This window comes from Nanorana parkeri, unplaced genomic scaffold, assembly GCF_000935625.1.
Source record: "Nanorana parkeri isolate BGI_ZX_2015 unplaced genomic scaffold, ASM93562v1 scaffold374, whole genome shotgun sequence".
Lineage (NCBI taxonomy): Eukaryota > Metazoa > Chordata > Amphibia > Anura > Dicroglossidae > Nanorana > Nanorana parkeri.
Window position 1 is genome coordinate 25,561 of NW_017306642.1, and position 17,833 is coordinate 43,393.

The 17,833-nt window shown below is 38.3% G+C and overlaps 1 protein-coding gene across 1 annotated transcript in view; it reads left to right on the forward strand.

The window, feature by feature from the left end:
- The window catches only part of FGF5 (fibroblast growth factor 5), a 42,068-nt gene extending 24,633 nt beyond the window's left edge, over positions 1-17,435 (forward strand). Inside the window, exon 4 of the mRNA XM_018558999.1 lies at positions 16,701-17,435. Within this exon, the coding sequence (XP_018414501.1) occupies positions 16,701-17,051 (351 nt within the window). The 3' untranslated portion in view covers positions 17,052-17,435. The remainder of the gene's footprint in view (positions 1-16,700) is intronic.
- The last annotated feature ends 398 nt before the right edge of the window (positions 17,436-17,833 follow it).

Here is a 17,833-nt window from a genome sequence, read left to right on the forward strand (position 1 = left end):
CATACCCATTGTATGCTGCCATGTACTGGCATCAGGAAAGGAAAATTACCGATAGGTAAGTATACAATTTTCCGTTATATATATATATATAAATAATATTTGGGATTTTAAGTAATTTTCATGCCTAAAACGCGGATTATAACGTGTGTAAAAACTGCAAAAAAATACCTTGGCAGCAAACAGGGATAAACCGTTGTAGAGTAGAGGGGAAAGAGAGGCTGCAGGGGCCTGTCTAGCAGCAAACTGGCTCAGGATCAGGTTCAGACTGTCCACCTATAATAATGCGTGGATGTCTTAAAATGTGAATCAAAGCCTGCCAAGAAATGGCTTCCCTGTTGGGACTTATAGAGAAAGCCTAGTATGCACTGTACTGAAAGCCCCCACTGACTTTGTGAATGATGGGAGCAATGTCGAGGGTAATTTGAGGCTCACTTCCTTATATTAGGCATATACATATACATAGGAAGGGCATGGTTGGACTATTAGGGTTGCATGAAGGTGCTGAGTGCTGTATCCTTTAAAGAGGCACTCCAGGCAAATATAAAAGAACACCATTTATGCAAATAATGAATTAATAACAAAATTATATTACATACATATATCATATGTATTTAAACATATTAAAATAAATGTTAAGACTTCGAGCCATTCCCCAATGCTACAAGCTATGAATGCATTGGGGGTTCTCCCTCTAATAGATCCACTGACATCAGGAAAGGCGAGCCAAGGCAGATGGCTTGAATATTTCCAACTCAAACATTTTCACAATTACTTGTGTTCCCAGGGCTCTATAAACCGGGGGGGGAAGCATAGGGTGTCAATAATATATAATATACTATTGGAATCAATGTTCCCGTCCCCTCCTTATCTTAATAAGTGGGAACGAGAAATAGGACAGACTTTTGCAGAAGAGGAATGGTATAAAGCTTTCCTCCTAACTTGTAAATCGAGTATTTCGGCTAGAATACAGGAGAGGATATTTAAAATAGTAACCAGGTGGTATAGATGCCCAGTGACAGTACATAAAATAAGCCCTTAAGCAACTAAGATGTGCTGGAGATGTGCAATAGAAGCGGGCACAATGTTGCACATATGGTGGACTTGTCAGGCAATAAAGCCCTACTGGAGAACTATTTTTGAGTTAGCGGGTAGAGTTATGGGATTAAAATTACCTGAAGCCCCAGAAGCGGCATTATTATCAATGCTTCTGGGCTCAGTCAAAAGTATTAAGGGGGATTGACATGCCCTATATTGGCAGCAGCAAGTGCGATAATTCCAAGATACTGGAAACAAACAAACACCCCTGAGATCCGGGAATGGGTACTAGAATTGAACCATATAATGTGAATGGAAGAACTGACAGCTCGTGTATATGATAGACACGTGACATTTGTATAAAAATGGAGACCATGGATGGCTTTTCTTGGCTCAACAGAGATTCAACAATACTTATAAGGAACTAGTATATTGCTTCCTGTCATTTTTAAATCATAATGATAACTGAAATCACCCAAATGGCCCTGATCAAAAGTTTACATACCCTCGAATGTTTGGCCTTGTTACAGACCCACAAGGTGACACACACAGGTTAAATTGGCAAGTAAAGGTTGAATTCCCACATCTGTGGCTTTTTAAATTGCAATTAGTTTGTGTATATAAATAGTCATAGTCAATACAACTCATGCTTGGACATAAATCTAAACCCATAGGATCACATAAGATACTGTATATTAGGAATGCACCGATACCGGTCTTTCGGTACCGAGTACAAGTACCGATGTTTATTTTATTCGGAACTAGCCTATACCGTATACCGATAGCATAGAGCTGGCTTTCTGGCCAATCAGGAAGCCGGGGGTGGGTAATGACTCGCCACTTGGCTTCCTGATTGGCCAGCTTCTCGACCAATCAGGAAGCCAGGTGGCAAGTCATTACACGGTGCCCAGCATCCTGATTGGCCTGGGAAGCTGACTCCATGCTAAGCAAGCATGGAGCCGGCTTTTTGGCCAATCAGGAAGCGGGGGGGCGGGAAATGACTCGGTAGCTGCATATGTTTCCCATTAGACATAAAAAGTCAGCTGTTTACATTATGATTGTAAGATATTTTCATTTTTTACTGTTCACCAAAAATCAAGAAGTTTATAAAGGCAGATTGAATACCCGAGTGTGCATTACAATGAGTGATTTGCTAAAGTAGTTGAGAATCTTCACTATTCGTAATAAATTGTGTGAATATTCACTTCACTTATCCAATCAGGTGAAAAGCAAATTCCTGCTTACGTATTTCATCTGCACATGATTGGATAACTGACAGTGTGAAGATTCTCAACTCCTTTAAATCAGCCTCAATGGCAAGCTTAGATAGCTGGCAAAGCAAAAGCTAAATCATATTTCATGTGAACGCTGAACCCCAACACTCAAGCTAAAGAAGTAGGCGCAGACAAAGTAAGCAAATCAAAGTAATGGGGCAATTACAGTCTGTTCAACAATATCTAGTATCTAGCACAGTTAAAAATTATGCATATTCAGAATAAAAGATGTATCTAAGATACAAAACTGCATAGGTGCTATACACAAATGTAACACTTTTTTTCTCCTGTCAATTATTATAATTTAAAGAATGTCAAACCCCAAAAAGCAAATTATTACATGCCATATTCATGTGCCATAAATCATCAACTGTTAAAATTAGCAAATAATGATTCAGGAATGTATGTCAGTTGTACAGTTGAAGTGACAGTAGAGCATTCCTTTAGCATGCATGTGTTGTTGGTTACAAAGGAGGACAACAATGTAGTCAGTTTTCAAGGTAGACCACCGTTTTTCAACTTTTTTTTAACTCATGGCCCCCTTTAGAGCATGCAAAATCTTGAGGCACCCCAGTCTAAAACTTATGTGCGGTCTCTCCAACATCCATATAAGACCCTTATCCGAGATAGAGGTCTGTCATGGATTTTAAGGGGAACCCTATGCAAAAACACCAAAAAAGTTGGGTTCACATCAGAATCCCACCTTCACAATGGAAGCCCCCTCCATATCATAGTACCTTCTTTTCACATTAGAATACCTCCTTTTCACATCAGGGCCCCCCTTTCACATCAGGAGCCTCCCTCTTTTCACATGAGTCACATCCTTTGCATTAGAGCCCCTTTCAAATCAGAGATCCGTTCCACCATTCACTTCAGGTGCTCCTTTCACATCAGAATCCCACCTTCACAATGGAAGCCCCCTTTAGATCAGCATCCCCCTTCACATCGGAGTCCTCAGTCCCCCCTTCACATCAGAGTCCTATCGTCACATCAGGAGCTGCAGCTAAGGCAGCATGGCAGAGGGAATAGGTGGAGCAGGCCTGGATGGAGGCAAACTTACGTCCTTTTCTGAATGGATCCCACCTTCACTGGATTAGTATAGTTTGTTTCCATTGTGCTGGCGGCCCGTCTGCACAATAGAAATGCATGATGCTGTATGAAAATTTCAAGGCACCGTGGTTGAGAAAGGCTGTACTAGACTATTCTAAGTAAACCTTAGTGCTGCTATAGCAGTACAATCACACTTCTAACACCAGGTACTCCACATCCTATGGGATTAATTTATACCTAATTTTTATATGGTGGCTGTAAGAGTTTAGATTGAACAGTTTGGCAGTGGTATCGACTTGGTTGTTTTTTGGGTTTGTTTTTTTTGTGTTGTATGGGACAGCATGTGTGTTTGCTTATATATCAACAAACACTGCAAATGACCTAATCAGATTTAACAAGTTAAAGGAACTGTAGCTACAAACTAAACAAAAAACAAAAGCACATAATTGCATAACTGAAGCCACAGAGGCATTTATAAATAGATTTTACAGGCAGGTATGATTACTTTCTCTAGTAGATCTATATGTAGTTTTCATGAGCATTAAATAGGATAGAACCATAGTCAGAGAAAATAGAAAACAAATTTTTCCATTCAAAAAGTGAGCTTGACTTCCGGTTCTGGCGCCTGATGTAGCGGTCGCAGAGTGAGGAGCTCCCGCACAGCCAGGGCTAAACCCAATATAATATCATACCTCGACATCGTAAACGAACCGTGCTGCATCCCGTCTTAGTGACTACACCCTCAGGAACATAGACAAGTTCCTTGCTAAACGCAGAACAGGTATTCGCGGCAAAGGTACTCCGGTCCGGAGCAAACGGCCCAGGCACAGCCCAAGATGGCCGCCACCCCGGACATGAGAGATATCAGCGCCTCGTCGGAAGAAGACATATCAGCGCTATTTGATCATAGTCTGATAGCTGCGGAGGTTACTTTGTCCCACCATACAGGAGGCAGTTAACAGGGCGGTGGGCAAGGGCATACAGTCCCTGCGACAGGAGCTACTACAACAGGCCCAACGGATTACCGAAGCAGAATCCCGGATAGCAGCCCTGGAAGAAGGATCAGATTCCTCGAATGCCCACATGCAATCCAACACTAAACAAGTTCAACTCCTCTTAGACAAGGTGGACGACCTCGAGAACCGTTCTCGTCGTAACAACATAAGGATCATAGGCCTACCGGAATCCTACAGACCATCGATGTTGGCATCCATCTGCACGAACAACATACCGGATCTTCTGGGCCTGGACCCGATGCGTAAGGTTGAGCGTGCACACTGAGTGGGGCCCCCTAACCCCGAGAGGAAGGGTCCACGCCCCATAATAGCTCGATACCTGGATTACACCGATCGCATGGCAGTCATGCAAGCATTTCGCGCCCAAAAGGAACTCCATCTGTATGGTCATCGCTTGCTCATCTTTGCGGATTACTCGGCGGAGGTCACCAAGAAACGCAAAGCATTCAGTAGAGCCTGTTCCATTTTATACCAAAAAGGGATCAGATTTACTCTGGCCTACCCGGCTACTCTTCGCTTTCAATCGGCTGATGGATCTCCACAAGCATTCCAGGACCCAGAGGCTGCAATCACCTACGTGGAGAAGATGGGATCCCCTGATGTATCGGTGCCGAGCGGACGGTCTCCTCTTCCCCAACGCACTACCACTCCAGCAAGGAAATCAGCGGTGCGATTACCGATGACACCCACTGATTCTCCCTGAACCGGGGCAGATGCGCACTACTAGTGCCACACTAAAGGTATGTCGGATTTACCTGTATAATGGACAGCGCAGCCTATCTAATGGCACCCAGTTTCTGTCCTGTCGGGGGGTTAGGCCCGACAGAAGCCACTGAACTATTCCGTCCATAGCCTCTCTGCCCCCCTCTTCCACATTTGAAGGGAACGGCCTGCCTTATTCCCAGTGTTAGGAAAATGCAACGTCTACATCGTTTGTTTGAGTGTGTTAATTGCAGGGGGGCACAGGTACTGTTGTTTTATAGTGGATACGGACGTTACCTCAAGATAAATACAGCGATGTTCTACTCTTTGGAAAGTCGATGCGGACAATCTCCTCAGCAGGAATGGGACTAGAGGTAATTCTCTAATCACTACGAACTTCCCTGGGTTTATGCCCACAGCTTAGCGGAAGCATACTAGCTCACTTTGTAGGGCTATAGAGGGAAAAAAGTCAAGTCACGAAATGTGTACTATTGTTCGACTGTTTTACTTTTTATGTTGTTTTCTTTTCTGTTTTTTTTTTAATATATGTTCTGTTGTTTTTCCGGAACTCGGGGTTATGGTCCTGTTGACCGACAACCTCTAACTCACGCAGTCAAGATATACGCAAATATGTCTCAGTGTTTCTCTAAGACGACAGTTAATAAGACATCATATGGCATGCATGTTTCTACGGTACATATGGCACAATGGTCTTCTGAACCTCCACCACCAGGGGGTGCGAGAGTCACTTTCTTTAGTAACTGTGATATTCTCTCTTTTCTGCCAAGCAATATGATGTTAATTTTGTATAAACATTTCTATGTCTCTTCCCAACTGGTTCGCAACCTAATCTAAGAGTGATCTCCTGGAACGTTAATGGCTTGAGATCCCTGGCAAAACGCATGATGGTCCTTCGCCATCTCAAAAAGATGAAAGCGGATGTAGTACTACTGCAAGAAACTCATCTATCCTGGGAGGATATAGGTAGGTTACAGAAAATGTGGGTGGGAGAAATTGTCAGTTCCCCAGCAGTGGGCAGAAAGGCATTTTTGTTCAATAAATCCCTTCAATACAATGTAGAACTGGTAGATGCAGACCAAGAAGGGCGTAAATTGAGAGTAAAAATTAGGATTCACAAAAAAAAAAAAAAAAGTGAGCTTAATGTTAAAGTTTTTTTTTTGTTTTTTTCAACCTAGGAGGCCCACCTTTGACTAAACCTACTTTTCTTAATGCTACTTAATGCTAGACCTTAATCCTACTTTAATAGAACTGATACATTGTCATACGAATTCATGAAAAGTCAAACTGTAAGGAGCAAAGCATTAATTGCAAAATTCAGTATCCAGCAGCTACCAACCAGCACATGCTTTACTAGAATCACACCAGAGAATGGTTTCTGGTTGGTAAGTTTAGGTATTGCACTTTGCTCCATGCATTGTTTTATAGAATATATCCAACAGTCTTTTAGTACCAAATTACAACAGAACTTCATGAGAAATAAAGGTGATATTCTCCTAGTCTGAGTGTGATTAGTCCCTTGCTTCGTCTGCCTCAGGATTATATGACTGAAGTTTCAGTTGTGCTGCAGAGTAATGTCTAGTGTCAATGGAATGTTCGGTATGAGCAGTTAGATCTGTATTGACTTTCAGTTACCATACTTGGTACATAACATTTTGTGATGCATATATAAAACATAACATGACATCAGGGATGTTTCTTCTGAGACCAAAGTACCTGTATACAAGCAATATGTAGGGATTGCAGATGGGATGACCTATAAGGGATTGAAGGATAACTTATAGGAAAACTGTCTGTCAGTATTAGCTTCCATAACTCTATCCAATTTCAGAGGTCATGTTGCATATGAAGGATCATCAAAGCAGAGGAAACTGAGTACAAAGTAATGGTGGCTGTTGTGAACACTTAAATAGTTATTCACTAAAGGGTGACGAGTTTGGAGAAGGTAGGAGAAGTGAACAATCTAGGACAACATAGCTGATTTGGAAACATTCTCCAATTCAGATCACTTTCCAGTTTAGCTATGTTGTCCTATGTTCTATGTCCAACCTGTTGGCCCTTTTTCAACCTGACTAACTATGGGGTCTATTCACAAAAGGGTGAAATGTTTGGAGAAGGCAGGAGAAGGTAACAATCTAGGACAACATAGCTGAACTGGAAAGTGAGCTGAATTGGAGAATTTTTCCAAATCGGCTATTTTGTCCTTGATTGTTCACTTCTCCTGCCTTCTCCAAACTCTTCACCCTTTATTGAATAGACCTGTATGTAACTTGTGAAGCAAGAAAGAAGTGAAGCAAGGATTAGAAAGATAAGCCGAGGGCCGAGGCGCTGAACAATTTTTGCTCCTCAGTACACACTCAGGAGGGAAATGGGTTCGACGTACGTGATAAAACACATAGTTCAACCGATAATATACCACAATGGTTGACAGAAAGCGGAATAGAACATAGACTTAAAATGCTCAATGCAAATAAAGCAGTTGGACCAGGTAATCTGGTTGGACCCAAGGTAAAGCAGTTGGACCCAAGGTACTTAAGGAATTAAGCCAGGTTATAACAAGACCATTATTCCTAATAGTTGCTTAAAGTCTCACTCCAGCATTTTTTCATTTGCAATCCTTGTTCTTCTTCCCGTATAAAAAAAAAAGTTTTAAATGTACTACTTACCTTCTCCATGCTCCAATGATGCCGAGGTCACCAGGTAAAAGAGAAATAATATAGAGGAAAAAGACTGAAAAAAACCAACTGCAAGTACCACATTTCAAGAATGAAAGCTGTAACATATTACATTTTTGTTTTTGGGTTCAGATTTACGCTTACAAAGCTGAACTCCAAGCAACCAGCTAAATGCACAGACATAATATATACAAGGTTGCTCTTTAACCTGCCAAAATATTTCTATTGTTATCCATCCAGTCTACCCAGATCTATCATCCTGATCATGGTGCATCTGCTTGGTTATTGTTGTTTTAATGTTCTGAAGTATCTTTGACTTCAAAACATCTGTTTGACCTTACTAAACAAGATCTGGAATAGCGGAGCCCACTGTTCTGTTGCTGTTTTAACAAGCATTCCACAAAAGGGTGTGATAGGTTGTATTGTATCTTTAGTTGTTAGTTTTACAAAAGATTTTTGAACAATCACATACTACAAAATATCAGGAAAACCTATTTCACTTTGTATACTTGTTACCAGATAAAAAATACATCACACTTAAAGCAGAACTCTAGCTCTTAAAAAACTAATTTAAACCTGTTACAAAAGAAAAAAAATCAGCTGTCATTGCAATCCTCTGTTCATCTTGGGTGCGTTCTCCCACAGATTCCCTGCTCCAAGATCATTACAATGCTGTAGGGTACAGGAGTTTACTTTATACTGATACAATAAGGGTTTTCGTTAATTCCTTTGACATAACTAGGTATTTATGACAAAACTACAATGTTTTTCGGTTAATTCTGATTTAATTGTATATATAAACCCAAAAGCAAAAAAATATATTTTGTAGCTTACCAGTCATTAGATGTGGTGGCTACATTCGTTGTTTTTTTTAGGCAAATTAAATATTAGGCAAGTACAGAAAAATGCCTATTGATCCTGAAGGAATTGTAAATTCCTATGCAAGGAACTGAAATATTAAGCATTCTCAACAGCCTTTCCAGCCATGTTCTGTAAACTGCAAGACAAGTTTGTAGTTTAAATAAGGAGAACAGCCTAGGCTAACAATCTTGATCCTTCATAGATACAGTGCAGCAAATAAGCCTTATTATTATTATTATTATACAGGATTTATATAGCGCCAATAGTTTGCACAGCACTTTACAATATAAGGAAGAAATTACAGTCACAATACAATTTGAGACAAATCACCCTGAGACAGGAAGTGTATTACTACCCAGAATAGCAGGTGAAAAAGGACCTAAAAATAATAATACAGCCACCGCATCTTAAGACTGGCAAGCTGAAATATATTACATATTTGTTTTTGGGTTTAAATACACTTAAAGTTTACAAGTTTTTTTAACTAATACCTGATGTAATTTTGGTTTTGTTTATATAAAATTGCTATTTTCCCCAAAAATCATTTTGTACCGGGTACACATATGATCCTCATGTTTTTGCAGAACATTTTGTGGTTTATAAAAGAGAAAGCCCAGCATTACTTTTTCCCTTTCTGTATGGAATGCACACTGCAACAAGTGTGTACTGCCAATTAATATCTCACTCTGCATTAAAACCAGCATGGACTGAACAAATTGCAAGAACAGCCCTCCTACAAAAAAAAGGAAATATTGCAACCAGTTGGAGTGAGTCTTTACTAAGGTGAGAATCTTCTGAGACTCATGAGTCACCACCACCTTTTTATGAAACTGTAACTGTATTTATCCTGTATTTATACAAAGTGCTAATGATAATATTCTACTGCAGAAATAACCCTGCAGCAAAAATGTCTTCATTTCATTCAGAACAAGTGAAAAGGCCATTACACAACAAAATGATGCCTTCATCAATTGCTAGTGATCTACCGTGAGCACATTTTAAAGTCTTAATTATGCCTTTTGCAGAATGATTTATGTCAAGGGCACTAAGTAAAATTAAATTAAACCATTCACCTTCTGGTTAATTATCACGGGAAGCAAGAGTGCTGTAAGTGGATTCCAATTAGACAGGTTACAGTCCAAGGTTACGAAGTGCAATTCCTCAGATAATGAGAAGAAACACAAATAATGGAGAAACTTGACCCAAATGTTTAATAATCTTGGATCTAAACAATAAGATAAAGCATAAATGACATCTGCTCTTTTTCGTGGTTTGACAGCAAATTATTTAATGGTCTAATTATTTCTAATAGCTAAGTGCTTTAAAAAAAATATATAGCATGACTTTTGTGCTGCCATGCAGTCTTCCTGATTTTTAATAGCAATTTCTAAATACGATTAATAAATAAGCATAATGACTAACAAGACAAAACAATGTATAGCAGACACCATCTTCTACTTAAAGTGACACTAACCTCAAAAGTTAAATCTTAAAAACGATCCTCAAATCATCTCTGAATTCATGCTGGCACTGTCCTTCCTTTTGGAGGGTGGCTACTTCCCCCCCCCCCGTGTGTGTGGTAAAGTAGCCACCACTCCAAGATCCCTCCCGGGATGGACTACAATCTTAGATTTAGTTTACTAATTTGTACTGAGATTAGAATCCATCACAGGGGCGAGCTTGGAGCAGTGGCTACTTTACAACACACACAGGGACCATAGAGAACAAAAGTAGAAAGTAGAAGGAAGGACAGTGTCAGCACAAATTCAGAGATGATTTGAGGTCCTACAGCTGAGTGATACACAAATACGCTACCTTTTTGTTAATAGTTAAGGTACTTGAATGTGTTTTTAAGATTGAACTCCTGAGTTTAGTGTCACTTCAAGGAGATCATTTGCTCAAGGAATATGTTTTGGTTTCCCGTAGGGATGCGCCAATACTTTTCGAGTACCAATGCCGATACTTGGCATTTTCATGAGAACTACCAGGGTTGCAGCGGTTGCAGCTGGGACCTAGCTCTGGTGCTCCACCACTGTCCTGAAATCATTAGTCGATATTGATTTAGAAAAACATATGACAATAAACAAAAATGTATCAGTAGTTGTACTTGTAAGTACTTGGGCAAGTACCAATACTTGTACTAGCAAAACTGGTATTGGTGCATCCCTTTATTTATATTTATAAAAACAAAATCATACATTAAAGCAGATATGTACAAATCCCAGGAGCTCCGTGTGCTCCTTACAAAGGACAGCTGCCTCCTAACATGGAATTTTTCTCTAGTCTAGTCTTGGAGCTCGAAAAGTATCTGTACTTGTAATTATACTGAGTACTGTACTTGGTATCGGTGCATCCCTAGTTTCCAGGCTAAAACATATTTGGCAAACTAATAAAGCCAAACATATAAATGATGATGCTAAATCCTACCAATTTTAATCTGCAGTCTACCCATAAATAATATTGCCAAAAAGTGCCTGGTTTCCCCATAATCATACCAAAATATTTGTCTGGGAATAGCTAAAGTGTAGGAAAAATGTATCTTTATTCCTACATATTACACTATATAATATTAATACTTCCAATATGAAGTATGTATATTTACAGTTTTATTTCAAATCTTTAGTATTAAATGAAATTATGTATGTAGCATAACATTATCTTTAATTGTGTGCTACATTATAGATACTATATAGATACTATAGATTATAGAAACTATTGGCAAAGTAAAAACAAAAACACACATATGATACAATCTGTCACTAGCACAATTACAGAAGTTTTTGTTTTTCTGAGCCCCCCACCCCCCTCCATAAAATAGTTTATTTACCAGTTGAGTTGGACAGTAGATCCACTATTTTACACTTCCTCCAATAGGATAACAATGCTGTCCATTTAGGGAAATTGCACAGCATCATTGTCACCCAGTGGACAAAATAGTTTTAGAAATGTAGTATTAAATTGACTTTAATGTGCTTATTTAACTTTAAGTCCGACTCCAGCTAACACTTTTTATGTAGTTACAGCAACAAGTTTTTCATTTTAGAAAAACGGTTTATGCCATATGGTAATTCAAGAATCACTGCGCTAGGTGTGAAAACTAAATAACTAAATAATTTGTTCGACCAGCCGCAACTATGTGTGTAAGTGAACTTATTATATCGCAAGTGAGTTGCGCTCGGTCTCGACAAATATAAATAAATTAAATATGTGTGCTCTATAGGACGTGAAGAAGTTACTAAGTTCAGCTTCTACTGTGAAAAAATTATAAATCTCGGTAGTCACTACCTCGGTAATAATTGTGCAATACAACAATCAGGTGTGGGAAAAGGGTTTTCAATCACCAGCCGGTGTATTGATTAGGTGTTTCTGTGTACTAAGTGTACATGGTTTGTCCAAACAAACCTCTTAATGATGTGACAATCTATTCAAAGGCACCAATTCAAATATAAATGACTCGGTGTCACAGATTGGTCGTGTATAAGAAAAACAAAAACAAATTCTAAAATCCCAATCTCTAAATCGTGACAAATTTTAAATATAGTGCGAACACTTAAATAATAGAAATTAAACAGTATGAAAAATTATCACGTATACAGTGCTACTCCGTGCACTCTGATTCCTCTCAAAGACAAAGATTAAATGCGGGGTTAATTTAACTAAAATACCGGCATCGATCTTAGTGAGCAGTCAGTTCAGAGTAGTCAGTTCAAAACGTCTCAAACCAGGGATAATTCATAGAATCCGGAAAGTCCTATGGTTTCTTGTGATCCGTCCTCCTTTCTCAAAAGATCTGGTCTGCTTTTTTCCTCCCTCTGGCAGGCTCCCTCACCTCTCGCTGGGGACGGAAACCTATTAAGATCTCCCAGGGGGAAAAAAGACGAAGAAAAGGCGGCGGAATCCTCTAAGTGCAGTAATTCAAAAAAGATTTATTTCTTTAAAATACATAGATGCACTTACAAGACAGATGAGTTGTTTGAGCATAAAATCAGTGGCAGAGTGTTAGCTGTGAGCGGTGAAGACAGATCCTCCTTGACGCGTTTCGTGCTTTCACTTTTTCAAACCCCCTTTTGAAACCGAGCGCAACTCACTTGCGATATAATAGGTTTATGCCATATGTATAACAGTTGACCATTGTAGGCACCCTTGACAGTGTGATATGGTTTTCTCTGACCCTGTAACTGCCCCTTTTGCTGTACAGCTTGGCCTATTACATAAAGTAGAGAAACAATAGATCTACTGTCAGGATTAACAGATAATAATAATAATAATAATAATAATACATTACATGGGGACATGAAAGACAAACTGCTGTGGTAATACTATTGATGGATTTTTCATTTTGCCTATGGTTACACTTTCATACTATGGAAAACAGCTAACAGTAACAAAGTGAAATCACCACTGTGATTATTCCACTGCCATAGTAAAAATCTGCACCAGTGTGATTATCATTATTGATCATTGCTACAAAGGGTCAGAAAAAAACTTTTAGATTTTATTTAATGATTTTCCTGACTTACCTTACAACAATAAACGTCATAATTTAATTATTTTTTGACACTCTGTATTTACTTAGCACTTCCAAGTCATAAAATATTTTACAGATTGCATATTGTTATTTTTTTTATGTATAACAGATGTTTTTTGTTGTACTGGCTCTTGTACACAGATGTAAAGCAACTATTAAACATGGAACATTTGTAAAACTCTGATGTCATTTTTGTATTTCTGTGAGGACTAGTGTAGTCATGCAGAGCTTAAGCCATTTTGGATAACGAATAGGTTAATTCTTTTGATCATAGAAATCTGCATCTTCTAAAATATTTCTTCCATGTATTGAGTCCCTCAGCTTGTCTAAGATCATGTTACAAAGCCCCCAATCTGAGGTCATCATGACTAATCCAAGCGAGTTCCATGGCATTCGCTGACTGTTTTATGTTTTCTTCCTTTTAAAGATGTATTTACCCAAACGGAAGTTTATGGAGAATAAAATAATGTTCGTACTGATAATCCTATAATCCACTGACATCACTGAGGGTGCCAGTGGAAATATGGAATGGAACAGGTGTTGTTTTATTTTAACTATTCACATCACCGGCACATTTTACAATGATCTAAGTTCTGCCCTCTTTGATTTGTATTAATTGGGAATAATTTACAACAGAAAACAAATGTTATTTTCTTATGGGACAGCAGTTGCACCTTTTGGAATATATATGTTTTTTTCTGTTGCCATTTTACTTTAATAACCAACAGTTATCTATGCTATGGCTTATTAAAAGTGTTCATTTTAACAACCATGCAGTGGTGTAGATCTACATTAAAATATATCTAAATATAAAGGGGTTTGTGGCGATAGGATAAGAAAAACTTTTAAACTCCTCTCAGTTTTTGGGGGGTTTTTGCCTTAATTTCCTGTGCGGCAAACACTACCTGAAGTGAGGGGATATTCCTCCAAAGTGAGGGGAAACTATTATTAGATGGCTGTCACTGAAACAAGTGGACTCTTCAGAAGATTTCCCCTTACCACTTGATGCAATATCAACCCTGACAATAGTGACCAGGAAAAATAGAGAGGGGGAACTACCCCAGCATGGACACATAGAACAATAGAAAGCTGACAGGAGTTCTAACCTTTCTATATTCTCTTCCATTCTCACTTTAGATATCCTTCAAGTATAGGCATATACAAAAATTCACATTTTTGATTAAAAAAGATGTCTGATTTCAGTGTTAAATTTGCCTGGAAATAATTACTAAGCAAGGAAGAAAACCTTTAAATTGGTCGCTGTTGTTTGTCAGAGGCAGTTTTTTTCTCACAACAGTTTTATATATCAGACCTTATTAGCAGTGGTCACCATGTAACACACTGGAATATAAAAAGCTACTAAGAAAAATGTAGGGTTTGCTAAAAGTACACCGTAGCAAAGAACATTTCTAATGGGGACTCCACTTACAGGTGAAACTCGAATAATTAGAATATCGTGCAAAGTTCATTTATTTCACTAATGCAACTTAAAAGGTGAAACTAATATGAGATAGACTCATTACATGCAAAGCAAGATAGTTCAAGCCGTAATTTGTCATAATTGTGATGATTATGGCATACAGCTCATAAAAACCCCAAATCCACAATCTCAGAAAATGAGAATATTACATGCAATCAATAAAACAAGGACCTCTGAAAAGTACAAGCATGCATATGTACTCAGTACTTGGTTTGGGCCCCTTTTGCAGCAATTACTGCCATTACTTTTGCACGATATTCTAATTATTGGAGTTTCACCTGTATAAGGAGAAGGGGAGAAAGCAGAACATCTCTGTATTGCTACTGAGAGAGTTCTACAACAGGGACCTATTTTTAGTTTAAAGTTGAGAACACCTATAATGCAATCAATATACATTTCGCAAAATTATCTTGTAGCATATGTAAAAACCGAGAACTTCTTAAAATACAATTATCTTGGCAAGAATGGAATCTGCAATAAAAAAATGTGTTTCCCTCAAATCAGTAATGACCCTTAATGTGCTTCACATGCAAAAAAAATGTAGCTTTGATAAAATGAAGCAATCAACCAAAGTGTACAGTGGCTTCCTTGTAATTACTGATAAATAAATGTTCAAGTCTTTGAAGTAATTTGGAGGTATTAAATTATTTCATTATTTAACTAAGGGCTATAATGAAGTGCCTGAAGGTCATCGCTTGCAAACATTATCATTGTTAAAAATCGGTAAGGCAGATGTCTTCTGGCCTAATGCCACAGAATGCACAAAGAGGCAACATGATACAGATGAGTCTGGAAAGCACACTATATTTTCTCTTTTAATGATCACAAATTAGACAAAGTATCCTCTTACACTTCAGAGGATGCATAAGCCACACTATTTCCAATAAAAACAGTTTAAAGCTGGTGTGAATGCCTGGTGAATTAGCACTGCATAATTGTAAATGTATATAGTTCATTCTGTCCTTTCTTTAGTTTTATATTACTTATGCTTAGTGAGATTTATGTTAAAGGAAGGGAGAAGGGAAAGGAAGGGAGAAGGGAGGTTTTTACCTTTAAAGACTTTCTGTAAAAAAATTCTATGTAAGAATAAATAAAACTGTCCAACAAGACAATACGACAGTGTGGTATGAAGAGGTACAAGTGTTGTTCAATCCCTTGCAGTGTAAGAGTTCAAGTATTATTGTGGTTTTAACATATTGCTTTGTCATATTTTAGCAAAGGTTATATTGATCCTTTGTTGCAGATATTCAAGGGGTTTTAATAAGAAATAAAAGTGGTTTTCTAGTTAATGAGCATAAATTACAGAATGTTTAAAAGAGGCTTGAGGAAAATGTCTCAATTTTTGTACTTGTGTGTACTTTTACATACGTGGGTGACTGATTTAATGAAGGAAAATGTTTCACTTGGTTCCGTGCTCACTTGAAATACCCAATAATTCTTAGAAAACAGAGCTCCTTTGCCTGTACATAATTGGTGGATTGATCACAGCTTCACTTTATTCACAATCACAAACCTAAGTGAGTATCGACTTAGCTACATAAACAACCTGAACTCCTTTAGTAAATCAGCCCCACATAGACTGCCAAATAATGGAAAATAATGCACTCCCTGTTTAGCTGTTATCTGATCAGCAGTTGTTAAGCAGGGAGGTTGAATAAGTCAAATACATAACTCTCTTTAATCACCCTGTAAGTCTATATACAATACAGCAACAATTTCAATAAAACTGACTCAAAATCAATATAGTTTAAAGTTGTAGGACAGCTTGGGTTTTTTTTAAATATGAACAGCATCAGAGAATTTATGAAATATCACCCAAGGAAGTATACAGGGAGACTGACATAAATTGAGGGTCCTACAGCACTTCATACATATATGTGTATTAAAAATAAACTGTAGGAAGTGCTCCAGGATAAGCTGGAAGAAAGTCACTGCAAAATAAACATATGTTCCAATACTTTATTTTTCCTTAATGCAGTCAACTAGGACAACTTTGGTTTATGCACTCGCCTTTCCTGGTATATTTATACTAATTATGTTATCGGGTTTTTTTTCTTACAGCCTAAATTTACAGATGACTGCAAATTTATGGAAAGGTATCAGGAAAACAGCTATAACACCTATGCCTCTGCTACTTACAGAACTGAAAAAACAGGGAGAAGGTGGTACGTGGCTCTTAATAAACGAGGCAAAGCCAAAAAAGGTTCCAGCCCAAGAGTGAAACCTCAACATATATCGACACACTTCCTCCCCAGAATTAAGCACATAGAGCCTCCTGAACTGTCCTTTACTGTAACAGTACCTGAAAAGAAAAAGACTTCACCTGTACCTGCGAAACCCAAAACCATAAAGCCACCACCGAAGAAGAACAGTAGCCCTGTTAGATACAGGCTGAAGTTCCGCTTTGGATAATTTGTTACATGCTCCCTGTCGTGGTAAAAATGTTCTTACTGTGCTGGAAGTGTGACAAATACAGCACAGCAGTGGGGTTGTATACTGCACTTCACTTCTGTATAAAATAACCAATGAGATTGCCCAGGTCTAAATGCTGATTGGAGAGGTGGTTTATATGATAGTGGGTTTGAGATTTCTCAGTAAGTGCAATACAGTGGTTCAAATAAACTTCCAAAACTATGATCTGGGAAGACTGTCCATAAATGATAATTTGATGTAATAAAATATTTATCATATGATTGCAAGAGGAACTTGAAAGACTGACTATGACTAGGTTAAACCTAACATAAAGTTATTAACCAAAAGTGATGGCTAACACTCCAGGTACATAATTACTTTTAATGTAGCACACTTGAAATACAAAATAAATATTTGATAAATTTACATTGGCAACTTATTTTAATTCATTATTGCTAACATAACAATTTTTTTGTAATGGATTGGTACTTATAAATACTCCTCTCACCACAATAAACAATGTATAGGGTACTATGTATCATTCATACTGTGGGTAATTTGCAGAAAATTTGCACAAAATTCTCTGGTGAGCATTTATGGGGTTATTCACAAGCTGCCGAGCGCAGCTGTGTTGAAAACCGACCCGCTGTTCGGCTATTCACTTCAGGCTTGTACGGCTCATTTCAGCCGCACATCGGCTTGCTGCGGCTGGGTTCAGGTCGGCCGAACATGCCGAAGTGCAGAAGGAGTTCGACTCAGCTGATCCAACATCTGGATGGGCT